General features: G+C 38.8%; 1 protein-coding gene across 13 annotated transcripts in view; it reads left to right on the plus strand.

Annotated features, from left to right (window-relative positions):
• The window catches only part of eys (eyes shut homolog), a 259,527-nt gene that overhangs the window by 156,135 nt on the left and 86,072 nt on the right, over nt 1-17,320 (plus strand). For 12 of the 13 annotated variants that reach the window (XM_054798574.1, XM_054798573.1, XM_054798572.1 and 9 more), the window contains 5 exons: nt 5,604-5,791; nt 8,526-8,617; nt 12,129-12,279; nt 13,117-13,229; nt 14,729-14,898. In XM_054798574.1, the coding sequence (XP_054654549.1) occupies nt 5,604-5,791; nt 8,526-8,617; nt 12,129-12,279; nt 13,117-13,229; nt 14,729-14,898 (714 nt within the window). The remainder of the gene's footprint in view (nt 1-5,603; nt 5,792-8,525; nt 8,618-12,128; nt 12,280-13,116; nt 13,230-14,728; nt 14,899-17,320) is intronic. The other variant, XM_054798581.1, reaches the window with a different exon arrangement.

Genomic DNA, 17,320 nt, shown 5'->3' on the forward strand with positions numbered 1-17,320 from the left:
TGATGATAGTATACTACACTGGTCACTAGGTGTCAGTAATGTTACTGTAATGTTCAGTGAGACACAAGCACCAGGCTTGATTGCCGCAACACCAGGCGTTTATTGCAGGTTTTAATTATCTCACAACAGGAACAATAATAATAATAATGATCATGATAATAACACTGTTGTGGCCTTAACCCACTGCAAACTAAAACTCAACTCTGAACCGGACATCTCTTCCTGTCCAACACCAGAGCATTTCATGTCTAGAAGGCTCTAATAATGTCAAGTCGTAAACATTATTGTCCTTGTTCAAAACATTTATAAATAAGGAATCACACTTTACGGAAATTCACTTATCACCATTTCACCATGATAAATGAAGGATGTCTGTATGTGTCTGTCAACAGAGAGCGGAAGAACACGTCTTGAGTTTTATGTTTGCTTTGTCTGTATGTATTGTTTCAAACACTGACAGTTAATATCTTATAAGCTTCTTTTTATGATAGTAATTTATGATACTCATTTGCCATTATGCTCTCAGCATGCTATATCTGTTACCACCTGCTTGATAACGCAAATGTGTGTATGTAATTACTATTTAATAAATAGCCAGAGCTCGTTCTCGTTGCCTTTACTGGCAACCTTCTCGTAGTATCTAAAAAAAACTTGTTGAATTTATTCTGTAGATGCCCACCGAATTGAAGCCTCGTGAGATTTGTTGAAGGCTTACGCATAACGAGCGTTTGAAGTCCAAGTTTTCTTAGACTTTTGAGGAATATATTTCCAAAAAACTTTGAGCAAATTTCAAATTGTGAAACTTTTTGGTCATTTCACTTTGGGGGTTCCACTGTATGTTTATCATTGTGGCTGAGGTTTGCAATTGTGTGGAACTGCACCATAATAAAATATGCTATAAATCATTTTAATATAAAATATAATGATATTAGAAAAAAATCTGTTCTGATTTATTCTAAGATTTAAAATGCCAACCTTACCCTTCAAAGGACTCACCTTGTTTAGAAAAGTGTTTATTGTATAATATACATTTTGTTTTCATTTTCATTTGCACAACTGTGCCAGTGAGTCATGATTTCAGTCACATGTTTGGAATATTCATGAATGATGCGCAGCCCAAAGGAACTACTGGGCATTATGAGTAATAGCATTAGTTATTTAAATCCATTCAACAAAAATATAAATGGATCTGTAAAGTACAAAAATAGAGTTAGAATGCAAAAACAAGTGAGGATGCAGTTTTTCACCATAAAATAATATTCAGCTGAGTCGTCTTCCATCACATATCTTCAGAATAAGAGGTTTTTTTTTTTTTTCTGCAGATGTTGAAGGTAAAGAATGACCTTTTGCCTTCCCTCCAGGCTCAGAAATTGCAAGAATCCAAGAATGGTCCTCCGCAGTATTTTATCTCCGTCCTGTGACAAGTTCAATCAGTCAGTCTATTACATTAACCAATAAATCAGGGACAAAACAGGACTTACACCTTGGCTTTTTTTAAATAAATGGGACATAAAGTCTATATCAATTAAAAGTCGGCGGGCAAGGTCTCGCCTTACAATAATTGATCTCCCACTCACATCTTATCAAATATATACCAATTTTTCCAGTGGTAATATCTTGTGTTATAACCTGTCTGACATTCACTTACTGACACACTTCACCGTCATGAATGTATGACTCATATCAATTCTTTCTCCCCGTTTATGGACGTGTATTAAGACAGGAGGTAATTAGACTGGCTGTGAAATATTCATACTCCCACTGAGAAAACTTTTTGTTCTTTCGAAAGAACAAAAGGCCTTTGAACAGACTACAGTGGCGATAAAACTCCACGGTCAGCAATACGTTATCACATTGACTTTAACCTCTGAATGTAACCTTAACTTTCACTTGCAAAGCAACATGTTTCGAAGTTTCCACTGGCTTTTCCTCTCTATGGAAGGACAGCAATGAGAGGTAAATTTGAGGTCACGCACGCCCCCTCCCCTTCAGGATGAAGCAAGTACTGCAAGTGCCTCCCGTATGACATTTCTATGCATTTTATTGTCCAATGTCTGCAACATTATATGGTTGGCAACATGCTGACAAGCAGAAACTGTTGAGGCTGACTGTTGAGTCTGAGCATGTGAATGACTTGTTCTGGGGACAAGAGGCCTCTAGCCTCGAGCAGATACACATAGCAAGTCTGCGTGACACTTATGTGTATCATAGCAGAAATACATATGCATGTTAGTGCATAATTACAACTAATATTAGGAAAATCAAATGGAATAATGGACACAAAAGTGCAATAACAAGCCACATTTTCAAGACAAGATGCTTGCATCAGCTTTATCTTAGGTTTCTGCCTACATACTTTGAATGTTGTAATTATAGCCGGGACGAAACTACAAAGAAGATGGAGTGTTAATTGGCTTAATTGGAGGCAGGTGATAATTGAAGAGATGCTGATATATAAGAACTTTATTTTTTTATTTTAATAATGATCGTGGAGTGCATGAGAAAGCCTTTGCTCTCTTGTTGCTCTCTTTTACCACATGGTAAGTTTTTTTAACAAGCATATTGCACAACACAGCAGCAACAGAGCAAATGTTGTAATACCTCCACCACTTCCACACACCAACAGCTGTGTAGCACAACCAACATTTTGTGTTTGTGTTTATGTCATAATGTTTTTATATTGTTTGTTTGTTTGTTTTCTTCTTTCTTAAATGAAAGAAATGTTTCAACAATCAACAACAAACAACATTTTAAGGCGAATGCAGAAGTGGATAAAGTTGGTGGATGCTGACAAGTCATGATACTTAAATTAGTGGCGTTAACAAAAACAAATAAATAAATAAATAACTTCATCAAGAAGTTGCCTACAGCTTAAGCTGTTACTGAAAATGGGGGCTAATTCAGCAGTTATTTGCTTTTGTACACCATGCACTGGGCTACTATATAATAATGTCTTTGGATTATCTCGATGTTTTAACAATTCTTCTTGACAACATGTTACTAAATCAGGGGTGTCAAACGTGCGGCCTAGGGGCCATGTGCGGCCCGCGGCCGTTTTTTTTATTGGCCCGCTTCACATTATACAAATATAATTTAACAAGAAATCTAAAAAATATAAATAAATACAACAACGGCATAAATGGAAAAATCAGCAGTAACTTTACACGAGTATCATCAAAATATTAAAAGAAAAAAGTTGTAATATAATGCAAAAATTTGCAAATTTACAAGAATAATGCTATAATGTAATGAGAAAAAAGTCATTTTAGTAGCATAAAGTTGAAATATTAAAGAAAGACGTTATTTTTCTTGTCGTAATATTATGAAAAACAAACAAAACAATGAAGTTGCATTATTTGAAAAATGAGGTCGCTAAAAAAAGTTCTAATGCTACAAGAATAAAGTGAAAATATGGGAATAAAGTAATAACGAGAAGAAAAACAACAACAGAAAGAAAAAGTCAAAATGGTCAGAGAAAAAATTGGGATAAAAGTAGACATTTTACGAGAATATACTCGTAATATCACAAGGAAAAATTATGTAATTTTAATAGCACAGAATTGAAATATAATTAAAGAAAAAATAAGTTATTTTAAAGTCATATTATTATGAGAAAGAGATAAGACAAAGAAAAAGTAATAATATGGGAATAAAGTCACAATATTATGAGAATGACATTTTCGAAGATTATTTCAGAAGAAAGTTGAAATATTTGGGGAAAAAAAACAGCAAAGGGGGGGGGGCGAAGGTCATACTAATAATACGCTTTTTCACTGGCAACTCCTTGTCATACTACCTGTAAACGTGCTCATTCATCCAGGTCATTGGACTCTCACGACATTGAATTGATCACAACTGGACTGGACGCAACCTGAACAGTGCAGTTGCTATTGATTTCTTCTCACACTGGTCACACACTGCTGTGGGCTGGCATCCCACTTTTCAACCAGGAGTCATTGCAGCCTCGTCAACATGGTTGTGTTGGTTACTCTCCTCCAGCATGAACAGCACACCCAAGCTTATCCCACACGTGTTCAGTAAAGTTGAAGTCAGGACTGTTGGCAGGCCACTCTACTGTTAAATGATAGAGGTCATCTCTGATAAACACCACACAGTGGGGGGGTCATGATACAGATTAGTCCCGTTAGATTGTGCGGTGTACCTAATGTTGTGGCCGGTGAGTGCATTTTAACTTTGACTGTGTGGATGAGCACTGTGGTGTACAAATGGAAGAAAGTAGGAGACTGTAAAGGCAAAACTGCAGCTAGCTCTTAATGAGGCATGAGAGTGCCCTTTGGCAACAGCTTCAGACTGCATCAAAGACTACATCAGACTAAACAAGGCTTTAAAATTAATGAAAAGCTTTGTCTCTGAGGGGTAATTTTCCATCATCAGCATTGGCAACCTGCATTGTCAGGAGTGAAGACAGCAGTGCTGCATTGTTGCAGTGTAGGTTTATCCTCATTAATTCACAAATCACAGCAGGTATGCTGCACATGTTTCTCTTTTTTGGTAATGGTTTTTCCTCAGGGTATTGGCGCTGTAGATTTCCAGTCCAAATGGGATATTCAAGTAAACTTGTTTCCCAAATGCCCCCGAGGAGCAGGCTGTCGGATCAAAAGTAGGAGCCGCCAATAAGGACTTGACGTGTAACACATATTGATAGAGGTCCAACTTGCGGTCGCTGGATGAATCATGGCAACCCTTTTTAAAGCTGATTTATCTTGAGTAATGATTTCTTTTTATTTTCCCCTCCTCTCCCTAGATAGGAGTAGACAGAGCATGAGACAGGTGCACCCACAAACGCTTTTCAATTGAACAAACTCGCTGCTTTGACTTCTTCCTAACAGATTGCACCGTTTCTTTCAAATTAGAACTACATTGAGCATGAACGCTCCTAATGCCAGCCCGAGCCTGGCGTTTAAGTTGGTCTGTGTCACTACACCCAATAAGCTTGCGGGCAGGGATGCTTTAACAGGAGTGTCCCTTAATTTCCTACTCTCACGGATGACACAAGCCAAGTTATTCTACTCTAAAACGCAGCATGTAATAAACGTGTATGACTGCACTGAGCTCAGACCGATGGCTTCTCTTTCGTGATATTGTGCCATTTGCATGCTTCACAGCCTTCCTGGCGAATAAAGTGATTTTCAGTGTGCCTCGACTTGGGATGCTGCACAGAATCTTTTGCAGGTCTTTTTTTACATAAAAATCCTTGCTCAATTTCCGTGCACATTTTTTTTTTTTTTTTTTTACTGTGTCTTTCAGCTGTATTCTATTTCTGTTGCCAAGGTTATTTGATGGATACAGGTTACATTTACATTTCCATGCCACAACAAAGCAGTGGCAAGAGACTCAGAGGAATAAAAACAGGAAGTTCAAGTCTGTATCACATCTTCTCGGCGAGACATTCAAGCTGTGATGTTTGTCAAGGTGATGTTCTGAATCTCATCCCGTGCACTCACATTTCTTTGGAGAAAGTGGGTGGAAAATATCGTTTCTCCTTTCAGGGATCAATAGTGGATAGACACAGAATTTACAAAAAAAAAGTGCAGAAACCTTTCCCTTCATTTCACCTTCTACTGTATATTGGTATCCCCTAGATTCATACATCCACTACTTTGGGGATTCCTACCTGGAATTTGAAGGGATTGACCTGAGCCCCATCAACAACATCACTGTGAGATTTCAGACACAAGCAGACCATGGAACTATTGTTCATGTGGGCCTAGGACCGGCTAACAAGGATTTCTTCTTCATGGAACTCTTCGTCATGGATGGGCTGTTGCAGGTAAAACTTTGACTGAAACAGAAACAAAAAAAACACACAAAAAAATCTCCAAATGTGGACATGCATGCTTTTCATTGGAGAGCAATGGTGAAACAATGCAAAATATCCATCCATCCATCCATCCACTTTCTATGCCGCTTATCCTCATTAGGGTCGCGGGGGTATGTTTGGGGCCTATCCCAGCTGACTTCGGGCGACAGGCAGGGTACATTACAAAATATGACAAATAAAATAGAATGTGGTTATCTACAGCCTTGTATTACTAGCTATTTTTGTAAAAGGATATATAATTACAGCTGTCCCTTCTTTATTGTGGTTAATGGGCTCCAGACCCGACTGTGATAAGTGAATTTCTGCGAACTAGGATACCTTATTTATAACTAACATTTCTGTAGTGTTTATGGCCTTCTAAATATGTTTTTTTAACATCACCTTTACACTCGTATCACTCAATACTGTACAGGAGACATAACAGAAAATAAGTAAATGAAGACATACAGTTATCTCTCGTTTATCGCGGTCAATTGGTTCCAGACCCGGCCGCGATAAGTGAATTTCCGAGAAGTAGGATTCCTTATTTATAAATGGAACATTTTTGTAGTTAGAGCATAGAAAACCTGTTTAAGGCCTTCTAAATATGTTTTTTTTTTACATTATTAGAGCCCTCTAGACATGAAATAACACTCTTATTGTCACTTTTACACTTGTATTACTAATAATGATACAATTGAATTAATAATAGGAAATAAGACATCTTAGACGCAGATAAAACATTACATAAACTCAAACTTTAGCATTGACGGCATACTTGGTGGCTAACGTCTCATCAATGTAATGTTCCTGACACCTAGTGGGCAGTGTAGTAGAATACTACAGAGAACACATATGCAGTGAACATTCATTCACACAGAAGCTGCTGTCAGCCACAACTCACGCCAGTCACTGGCACTCTCCACACTGCTCAACACTGCTTCGTGTTCAACGAAGGTAGCTGTCTTTTAAAGTAGCTGTATCACCATGGTAACTTAGGCTAAACTCATAACCTGGTCGGGACCAGCTTTCAGCTTAAAATGGGCTATGAAAGTGACACTGTTTCACTGCTTAACTAATTTGGAGATGGAGTCACCATTTATTGAGAACCTATGAGGTTCCCGAGGGGGCATGGAGAAAGAGAAATGTAATTGATTTCCTGTCCACATGATATTATCCATCTATAAGCAACATCCATTTTCAGTCGAGGGAATACGCTAGATAAACTCACTTTTTGAGGCGAGCACCAGGAATAAAATGCAAAATGAAATATTACTAATTAGGCCAATGTTAGCAGATGTAAATGTCACAGTAGTCCTTACGTGAGTACTCAGCCCATTTTTTGTTTTATTCTAACAAGGAAAAAATTGTACGACAAAAAAATTAAGAAGGCTGCCACAGAACACGTCACACGCGAAACACTGCCATCTCGTGGTCACAATGAGATACAGCATTTGAAAACATTTCATGAAAATATACCATGAAAAAAGAAAGTCGATGCGCCAACGTATTTATTTTTTAAATGGATAAGTGTTAATATGTTAAAGTTGTGCAATGTTGAGCGTTGGTAAACGAAAAGACTAGGGTATTATAGGGCATTGTTAGTATAATAATCAGTGTTAACTTGTGCATTCACATGCTGCCTGCTGGAATGCCAGCGGTCCTCCCTCGCTCTGTTGGCGGCGACCGTGTCGCTTTAAGCAGTCATAATCTTTTGGGAATTCCTCCTCATAACGCTCCATAATAATTACTTGCTCATCTTGTACAAAATACACTGGCTGGGATCGCTTCATTTTTTAGCGGAAGTAGAATAACACGTCATGACGTCAAATGCCTCCTTTCATGTGAACGTGCACAAAGCCGAAAACCAGATTTGACAAAGTAAGTTGATAACCACCGTCAAAGTTGTTTGGTTGAGTTGCATCTTGAGCACAAAGCCTGGGATGGTTGAGCTACTTTCGCAGAATACGACCACCCCCCGCCCCCGCCAAGTGATTGCATTTATTTGCATTTTGTGTTGCTTTTTTTCCGAACAAATAATTTATGGTGTGACTTGAGTTGCAGGATTATCCACAATACACTACATTAAGAGCGCTGCATTTGATTTATTTTTTTTTGTTGTTGTTGTTGGTTATTTGTGTTCCACTTCTATCATGTTGTATGGTATTGTTTAATAGATGACTGTTCATTGGGCGGGTGGGCAGTCTTTATAAAGAAATTTCAAAATAACACATTTTAGAGCTGGAATTCTAATCGTGAAATCATGATATTTTTGCTTAATGTTATCATACTATCAGAATCTCATACCGCTCCAAGCCCTAGTCGAGAGAAAACAGGTGGCCATCCGGTGGCGCCAAACAAGTCAGAGCTTTTCTTCCTGTCGTTCACATACAGGAGTGAACAGGAGCCGCGACTCAGAGACCCGCTGGAAAAAGGTTGTGCAAGTTAGCAAACAACACAGGAGGAATTATGATGCTAATTTTAAGTTAATGGTGCTCAATGAAGCAGTGTCATCAAACTGTCAAGCAGCTAAGAACTATGGTATCCTTTTTATTACAGTGTATTACCAGTTATTTCACTGAAATTTGAAAAAGAGAGTCGTTGTCTTATACTCAGGGTAGTCATATATCAGGATAATACAGTAGTGTTTTGCCAAGCGAGTGTATATATAGTTCATATAACTCCTCTTCCTCTTTTGTTCCAGTATGTATTTTCCTGCAATGAGGATGAAGGTGTTGCATGGATTAACACACAAATTCATGTGCATGACAGCAAAGTGCACATTATCAAGATCAGGTATGTTCTTTTTTCCCATTAATTTTGCTGCCATGTGAGGGATTATCATGTTTCTGAGAATCGTGTATTTGGGGGTGGTAATTTCAATTTGCTGTTTTGACCTGACTTTGCGGTTAAACACATCTGCCTTGGGCAAGAATACATTTTTAAATGAGGGAGACGTAGCATACTCATATCATAAGCCTCTCAGCTTTAAGTAACATTTACACAATGTTTTCAAATAGAATTAGCACCGTAGGTGGTATTAACGTGATCCCCTAGTTATCCACTCATGTCAAGTGTTTCAGCGTTTGCTAGAAATAATGACTGTAAGTAAAACGAGGTAACGACACATACAGTAACTGGCAGAAGTCGTTTATATTTTATTTCAAACAAGCCTGCACTCTGAAGAAGTCAAACAAATGCCACAATGCGGCTATTAAAAAGCATTTGTGATCACTGAGCATGCTTTATTGGCTGTTTTTAAGTCTTCATTTGCAGTTTTTCATTATAAAAAGATTAACAAGCGGGAGCCAAGCACAAAATCAATGTTCAAATGATTTAAACCGAGGCAGCAAGCCCTTTGAGATATTGTTCAGGCGTCCAATAGCGATCATACTGCCACGTCTCACTAATATCGTTAATTCAGCAACTCTAGTAACTATTTCCTGCCCAATACCAATTAGCATTTTTTTTCATTTTTCTATTTATTTTTGTAAGAGCTGTGATAAACAAAATAGCACTCATTTAAGACCAAAACATGCAAATTGGGACTGGTTGCTGAAGCTCCCAGTTTGTTTATCTAAAAAAAATACCCCTGAGCCAGGTACATAACCCTTGCTGATACTTACAGTGTTGAAAATAAACATATTTTATTGCACATTTGCACAAGGTTGAATGGCTGTGTCGAAGCATTCATTCATTCACTTGACAGAAGTGGGGGGGGGAAATAATAAGAGATTTACAGTTTTTATCACGGCTAATTGGGGCCAGATCCAACCATGATAAGTCAATTTCCACCAAGTAGGATTCCTTATTTGTAAATGGAATATGTTTGTAGTTGGAGGATAGAAAACCTGTTTTCTAAATGCATTTTTTAACATTATTAGAGCCCCCTAGACATTAAATAACACATAGTCACCTTTAAACTCATATATTACCCAATATAGTAGACATAATAAGAGAAAATAAGCCATGGAAGACGCAAATAAGACTTGTGCTCGTGTGTGTGGCTGTAAAGGTGTTTCGGTGCTAGCGGAGCTGAGTGGCGGGCTGACAAGAAGTGACGTCAGGGGTTCAGAGTTGTGTATTAGCTTGGTGTGGGCTACAGCCGCAACAGTAGCCCGTGTTAGGGATTATTGTGCCTGTTGTGAGATCATTCAAACCTGCAATAAAAGCTGTGTGTCTCAGTAGATTACAGTAGCATTACTGACACCTAGTGACCAGTGTACAATACTACATATCACAGCATCTTTGAATGTGTCTTCTGCATGCCTTATATTTTGTATTTTAGTTCATTTAGCCATTTGTATGCTTGAAAAAATAAGTCAAGTTTACTTAAATATACATGTTTTTTTTTTACTAATAATAGACCATATTCAACCACGAAACAGTATAATTTATTAATTCATATATTTTTTTAAAAAACAAAACAGTGAAGCCGTGAAACTTGGAGCACAAAGTGCTCAGGGATTACTGTATTCTTATTCTGTGCCCTCTAAATTGGCCATCTGGGCACCAAGTTTACTTTTTTTTCATTAATTACTGTGAATTATTTTGTACAATACTATTGTTGTAGAGAAGTAGACATACAATAAAATATTTTAACCTTAAAAGAAGGTAATGCCGCATAACAAAATAGCAATAATAGGTAGCAATACTTCTCTGAGTAATAATAGGTAGTACTGTACTTCAAAAGACTTGGCAAAGGTGTGAAATGATCTTGAAGCAGACCGGCAAGGTTGCCGCCTTCCCCTCCCTTGCAGAAACCAGCACTGGCCTAAATCTGTGCATCCAGACAGGTCTATCAGGTTAAAGGGCTACCAAGCTCCACCTCCTGTTTTTTCTGCAAGAAAAATACAACAGAGGTGTGAATCAATCATAATGTTCTGTGCTGAACCCTTGGAGACGTTGCGAGAACGAGAGCTGTCATAACTAGAGGGTCGGGAGCGTGGAAAAATGGTTCCCTGTGTCACAAAGCAAATACTTTGTAATTGTCTGACAGCGGGCTCCGTCCATCTTTGTCTGATTTGACCCAGAGCTACAACGCCATGGTCATCCTCACCACCGAACTCATTATAGACTTTTAATACATCTTCCCGTCAAAGACACTTTTCAATATGTTAAATAGAAACCCAGTGGGGCTGGCTTCTCAAGGACAGTGTGCACACTGCCCTCTGGCTGCCAGCCAGGCCGCTCTGGCAGACTGCTTCTAAATTAACCGCCATTCCAAGCAAGCTCTTGAGGAAGGACTTATGCAGCTTGGAGTTGGTGCCCCGAGTCTTTAGTCGGCATATGCAACAGCTTGCAAAGTGAAGGCTTAACAAATCAGTCTAGATTGCTTTGTGGACCTCCTTACTTCCACTTTGGGAACAAGGGGTATCAGGAGACGAGGTGAAAAGGAGACATCTGCGGCCTGAGTACCCTCAAGCTGCTGATGGTTAGTGCTGAATCTGCACGTAGGTAATTATCTGCTCTCCCCTGTTGTTTCAAGTGGACATTTGGTTTTTGAGAACAATGAATAGCTGCCGGGTGCTTCTAAAATAGTGAGAAGAGTGCTTAAACAGCGTACACGCATAAAGATTTATAACATCTTAACAGTGTGTCTTATTCTTCCTATGGAAACAGGAGCTGGAAGCTCCATCGAATAAGTCGCTACTTTTTCACAAGCTTTAATCCCTGCGCCTTAAACAATTATGCAGCTAATTTATGGCTAAAAGAACTCCAGTTGTCATGATGTTTAGAGTGCCGAAACAGAAAGTAGTGCATTTTCCGCAATAGAAGCTAATATTACATGCAGCGATCGTGTTTTGATCTGACAAATCTTAAGTAAATTTGATCAATTGTAGAATTATTGTAACTTCTGCTTGGCCTGCAAAAAAAGTGTCACGTCTCACTCATCTGAGCTAACGAATGACACTGGGAACACTGAGTGTAGGTAGGATTGCAAGGTTTATAGTGTGTATTTTCTGTGTGAAAATCCCATGTTACAATGTGGGCATCTGAGGCGTACACATGCAGCCTATATGTGTTTTCTCTTTAAATTTGGTGAGTGCTGCTTATATTCAACTGTGCTCAATAGTCTGAAATTTACGGCAATTGGATTTACATTATTACTTAAGGGACAAATTAATTTGGTTAGGCTGTGTTTCAGTTAGAGTCAGACCTTCTGGAATGGACTAATGACGCTAACCAAGGTTCCACTGTATATTATGTTAAAACAGTTCAAATCGGCATTTTCTGATGTTGCCATCGGTAAGCAATGATATATGACTTCTACAAATTTGACCTAATGTGTCTTATCTCCTCGTAGACAACACCTGGCCCCTTGTGAGGCCGAGATCATCCTTTCCGGTCATGAAAGAATCAAAAGTGCAGCAAGTAATTATTGGCTGGGAAACATAATACAAAGAACAAACCACATCTTTGTAGGCGGTCTGCCACAGCGCTGTTCCACCAGTCAGGTATGACATGATAAGGACTCATTTCTCTCCCAGAAAGGGTCCTTGAAAGCACCCGCAAAGACCCACAAATCCCACAAATCTCCCGCTGACCGGGGGGGGGGGGGGTGTCGTACATTATAGCGATCTAATTTATCTTATTTATGATGTATTGTGTAAAACTAAGACATGAATAACATCAAATTAAAAGCACAAAGTGAATGCCGACCCACCATCCACCAGTTCAAGTTCCAGCCAAGTTTTTCCAGAGAGATTATTACATCACTGTTTGACGTGTGTGGTAAAAGGCAGTGCGCTAGCATAAATTAACTTGAGACAAATGTGCACATTAGCACTCAACAAGTCATCAAAACTTACCTTTATGCATTCCCACATATTATCAGCATTTGACACCAAATATGAGGTGAAAGAAAAATGATAAAAATACAGTAGTAGTCTATCTGTGCGGCATGAGATAAAGTTAGCACACGCACAATGGACATGCGTCAAGTGAGACGGATGTAACAGAGAGAATCCGGACACTTTTCAAAATAAAACATAAAAAAAATGGCTTGGGGACCACTGTCGTAGATCATTGAAGTCTATCTTAAGTTAATTGCAAACAGCAGAGTGGATGGTGTGTATGGTTGAATTTAAGGCAGTTCAGGGAAGAATGATGATGTTCTGTACTTGAGAATTTGGACCAAAACAGTGCTGATGGAAAAAAAAATAAAACAACAAGATACGTACCACTTCATAATGAATTCATCTAGCATTCTGTAGCTTATTTTTGCAAGTACTTACATAGAGGACATGATGGTAAAAACAACTGCAGACAAATCAACATTTTTTTCCCTTTAGGAAATGAAACCTTTCCACAACTTTACTGGCTGCATTGAAATCACTGAATTTAATAACGTCAGGAGTTTCTACACATCTGATGCCCTCGCTAACTGCAACACACGACCGTGCAGGTAAAGAAATATATTTTACATTTTCACGCATCATCAGCTCTTAATAATTAAATCCAACAAGAAAACTGTGAATAAATGTATGTTTTGTTTTCATTTGTATGTACATTGGTACCTCGGTTTTTGTTATCAATACTTTCCAAAGAGTCTGTCAAAAACAATTATCCCAAAAGAAATTATGCAAATCCAATCAATCCGTTCCAGACAACCAAACATATTTTATCGAGAATAATTATAGTTTTACATGCAGAAACCAATGCAAAATGCATATAACTGACAAATGAAATGGATTTAACATCACTTTTACCAAAGACTCTTGCTGCCAAAGACAGTGATTAGCAGTGAGGGAACAGAGAAAGTGAGTGCCACACGGACACCTCCTTCATGTTTTGCTACAACTTCTTTCTTGAATTCAATAGCGTTTCTTGCCTTCTTTATCAAAGACCTGGCGCTTGCAACTTTCTTTGGTCCCATGGTGGGTTATTTTGCAGCTGTACTCGTTTTAAAAAAACACAGACTTGTTGTGTAACTGTGTTTGTTAGCAGAGAACTACAGAGTGAACGGGTGGTGACGGAGCTAGGAACTTCCAGGTGGAAGTGGAGGGCATATTTTGTAGTTACGAACACAGTGGGACTCGTGCAGTGCGTTAATAACACCACAAGACTGAGTCACCATCATGTGGCACCCTTTGTTTGGGCACTCGAGTCGACAGAATGATACATGGGCGAACGGATTAGTTTGTTCGGGTCAAAGCTTGGCCTTTTGGCAATAGTGTTTGTGAAAAGTGAATCCTACAAAAATTGGGGTGTACGAAAACCGAGGTACCACTGTGTTTTCAAAGAATGATCATGTTGCTTTGTTTGATCGATTCTATTGAAATATTGCAGTATTTATTTGTTCATGTATTCATTTTGTATTATATTCTTTGTGACTTTATCACTGATGGCTTTTCCGACTTTCTTCATTTAACCACAGTTTTAGGAAAAACTTGAGATGCTCCATGGGAGCTAACTCTTCTTCTCCTGCACCACTGCACACACAAGGGTGAAAATTTGTCAAAACATGCACCCCTACTATGTTGCCTGTGCAGTTGTTTTTTGGACAACGCAGACCGTATGGTACTGCTGTGATTTAACCCTGTTATTAAACATTTGACCGCATAAGTCAGTTTAACTTGAAATTTCTCCAGAAGCTAAATACGCTCTGCAAAACACCCACTCTAACTTGAGGGTGTTTTGTCGAATCACCATGAAATTTGGTATGGCCCTTTAAGGGACTGACATGCACATGTATGTGAAATTTGAGCAAGATTGGTTGAAAAACGTGGCCGTCACCAAGCAATCTCTTCAGGCGCACCTAACAAATTGCCCATAACTCCTTGACCATTTGTCTAATGAGTATACAACTTTGTGGATATCTGTATTAGATGTATCTTAGCATGTTTTTCACCGAATTTTTAGCACAACCCATAGGGGACACCTTAAATGTCATTTGTTCGACAGAGTCAACATAACGTCACCTGCCGCACAAGCACCAAAACCTCCCATCCATGAAGCTTGTGGTGACGGTGTTTGCCAAAATGGCGGAACGTGTCATAAACTGCAACAACCCGGTAGATCAACACCTTCATGTCACTGCCCACTCCATTTTACCGGAACATTTTGTGAGAAAGGTACGTTTTTGTGTTTTTCTTGTTACTCTGAGTTGATATTGTTTGCCACTCGGCACATTCACTCACTTTTTGACTCAAGTCAAAACCTTGGAAAGCGTGACCTCCACAGTGGTATCTACAAGAGGCAGCCAGCTAGTAATGTTGGTTAATATATGCTGAGCCTCTTTGGCTAATAGGTTTCACAACGAGGGAGAATAGAATCGGCTGCATTAGGAATTTTGAGTGATGTGAATTATTCAGGACATGATTAATGAAATGAAAGATCCATATAATCAGCTTGAACCATTCCTGAATGAGAAAGCGACCTTGCAGCACGCCTTCATCATTCTGTGCAAACTCTCACCCCTGTCCTCACCACAAATACATATTTTGTACGACTAAAGTCGAGCTGGATTACTAAACACGCCACAACATTAGGTACAGGCTCGTTGTACGAGTTCATAAGTGGCGACTTCACAAAGTAGCATACACTCAGTTAACTGCAGCTTCCGCGGTGCCGCCAGCACTTTACTGGTTTAGAGTGACCAAAGCTATAGATGGGTGTGTCCAAGATAAACAACACGGCAGATTTGTCTTGTGTTTGTTGGATTTATTTCTAACAAGTCATAAGCTGTAGTGAACTGTGATCTGTATGCTCTTTTGCTGTCGTCTGCAACAACATGGCATACAAAGAATAATTAGTAAAACAATGCAACTAATACTAAACAGAAACGTAATCATTCTAAATAATTAAGAAAACAAAAGCACATTAAGTTCAGAAATCAATATGGAGACTCAATATGCAGCTTATTACTGAGCTAAATGGATATATGAGCACAAATTGCATGAGCTTATGCACCAAACAAATATGCATACCACACTCAGCACAGAGCTCACATTATTAAACTTCACCCATGTGCATTTACCCACAGCATTAACGTGTGTGAACAAGGACGCAGTGAAAGGACGAATAGAAAATACACGTGTCTGTACAGCGACAGAGGAATTCATACACCTAAGTCTCAATTATCACATAAGTATGGTGTGGTCTTGAATGCACCATAGACGCATTGTAAGACACATTATTAGTGAAGCATAAATAACATAACCAAGTCAAATTGTGGGCTTTCTAACAAAGTCAGTGCATCCAGTTAACAAACAAATTACAGGCTCATACAGCTCAGAAAATGCACTAATTAGCCACAGCATCACATAAGAAGACCAGCAATTATTTAGCACTCGATATAAATGAAATCTTCAATATTAAATACTCGGAATACACAACATTATCATCAAACTTACTTATCTGTTCATATGCACACAGAGCAATGAACAACGTTCTGCTGTCTCCTTTTGTCTATATTGTGCTCCCTGCCCTGTGCAGGCGCTGTTCACATGAGGCGTTCAAGCGCATCACGTAACTGTCAGTGTTAGGCGCTAATGTGGTCAGCGTATTTTAAATTTTTGCTCATGTATCCTCTACGGCAATTAGCGTACCCTAGGCTGTAATAGAAATCGTTGAGGGATGTCCTCGCTTTTGGGAGATACCATATATTAAAATGAAATGGGTCCTTGCTAAGCACATGTGCCAACTTTCATGCAAGAAGTTTCATGCAAATCAGTGGTATAGCTTTTGTGTAATCTTACCAACAGCTAACGGCATCTCGTGCTTGGTGAAAGAAATAATTGTGGATTTATGTGTGTAATACAGTACATTACCATCAAAACACCATTTACCAGAGTCCCATACTGTAGCTTTAATCTGACAATAATGATTAGACTTGACCTAAATGTTCTCTTATAAAAGAGAAACATGTTTAAAAATGCATATGTGATTTTTTTTTTTTTATATCTCCACCGTTTTCTCACATGGTCATAAAGCAAAGTTCTTGCTTATCCATCAAAATGTTCCCACTCCATAAAGTCCCTTTTTAAAGACCAGCAGTGGGCCTTTAGATTAATTTCTGCTGACTTTGTAGGAAGCGTGTCCCTCCTCAAAAGCCTTCCAATCCAGTCTCAGGTTTAACATGGTCCAATCTCATATGAGCACTCATCCATTGCTGTGCTTCGCCGCCCCTTGTCGCCAGGGACCACAGAAGAAGTCCACGGGCTGTTTACATGCTGACAAAGCCTTTGCACGTGTGTGTCGCTCGCAACCTTGTCCTCACATCTCGTTGTATTAAGTGATAGCCACCAGAGAAGAAAAAATGAAGTCACCTCTACTCTTAGTTGTTTACTGAGCTGCCATCTTAGCATGTAACTAATGACATTGACTTGTTTGTGTTCTAAATGAAATGCTGACTTGCATGCTTTATGCATAAAAGGGACACTCGTGGAGGCATGTGTTTCTCCTTACACTTATGTTCATCTATAATAGGTTTTACATTAAAATGTGCCTACACATATGCTTGCCTACACATATGCACCGTGAATTAAACTGTAT

Source organism: Dunckerocampus dactyliophorus, chromosome 14, assembly GCF_027744805.1.
Source record: "Dunckerocampus dactyliophorus isolate RoL2022-P2 chromosome 14, RoL_Ddac_1.1, whole genome shotgun sequence".
NCBI lineage: Eukaryota > Metazoa > Chordata > Actinopteri > Syngnathiformes > Syngnathidae > Dunckerocampus > Dunckerocampus dactyliophorus.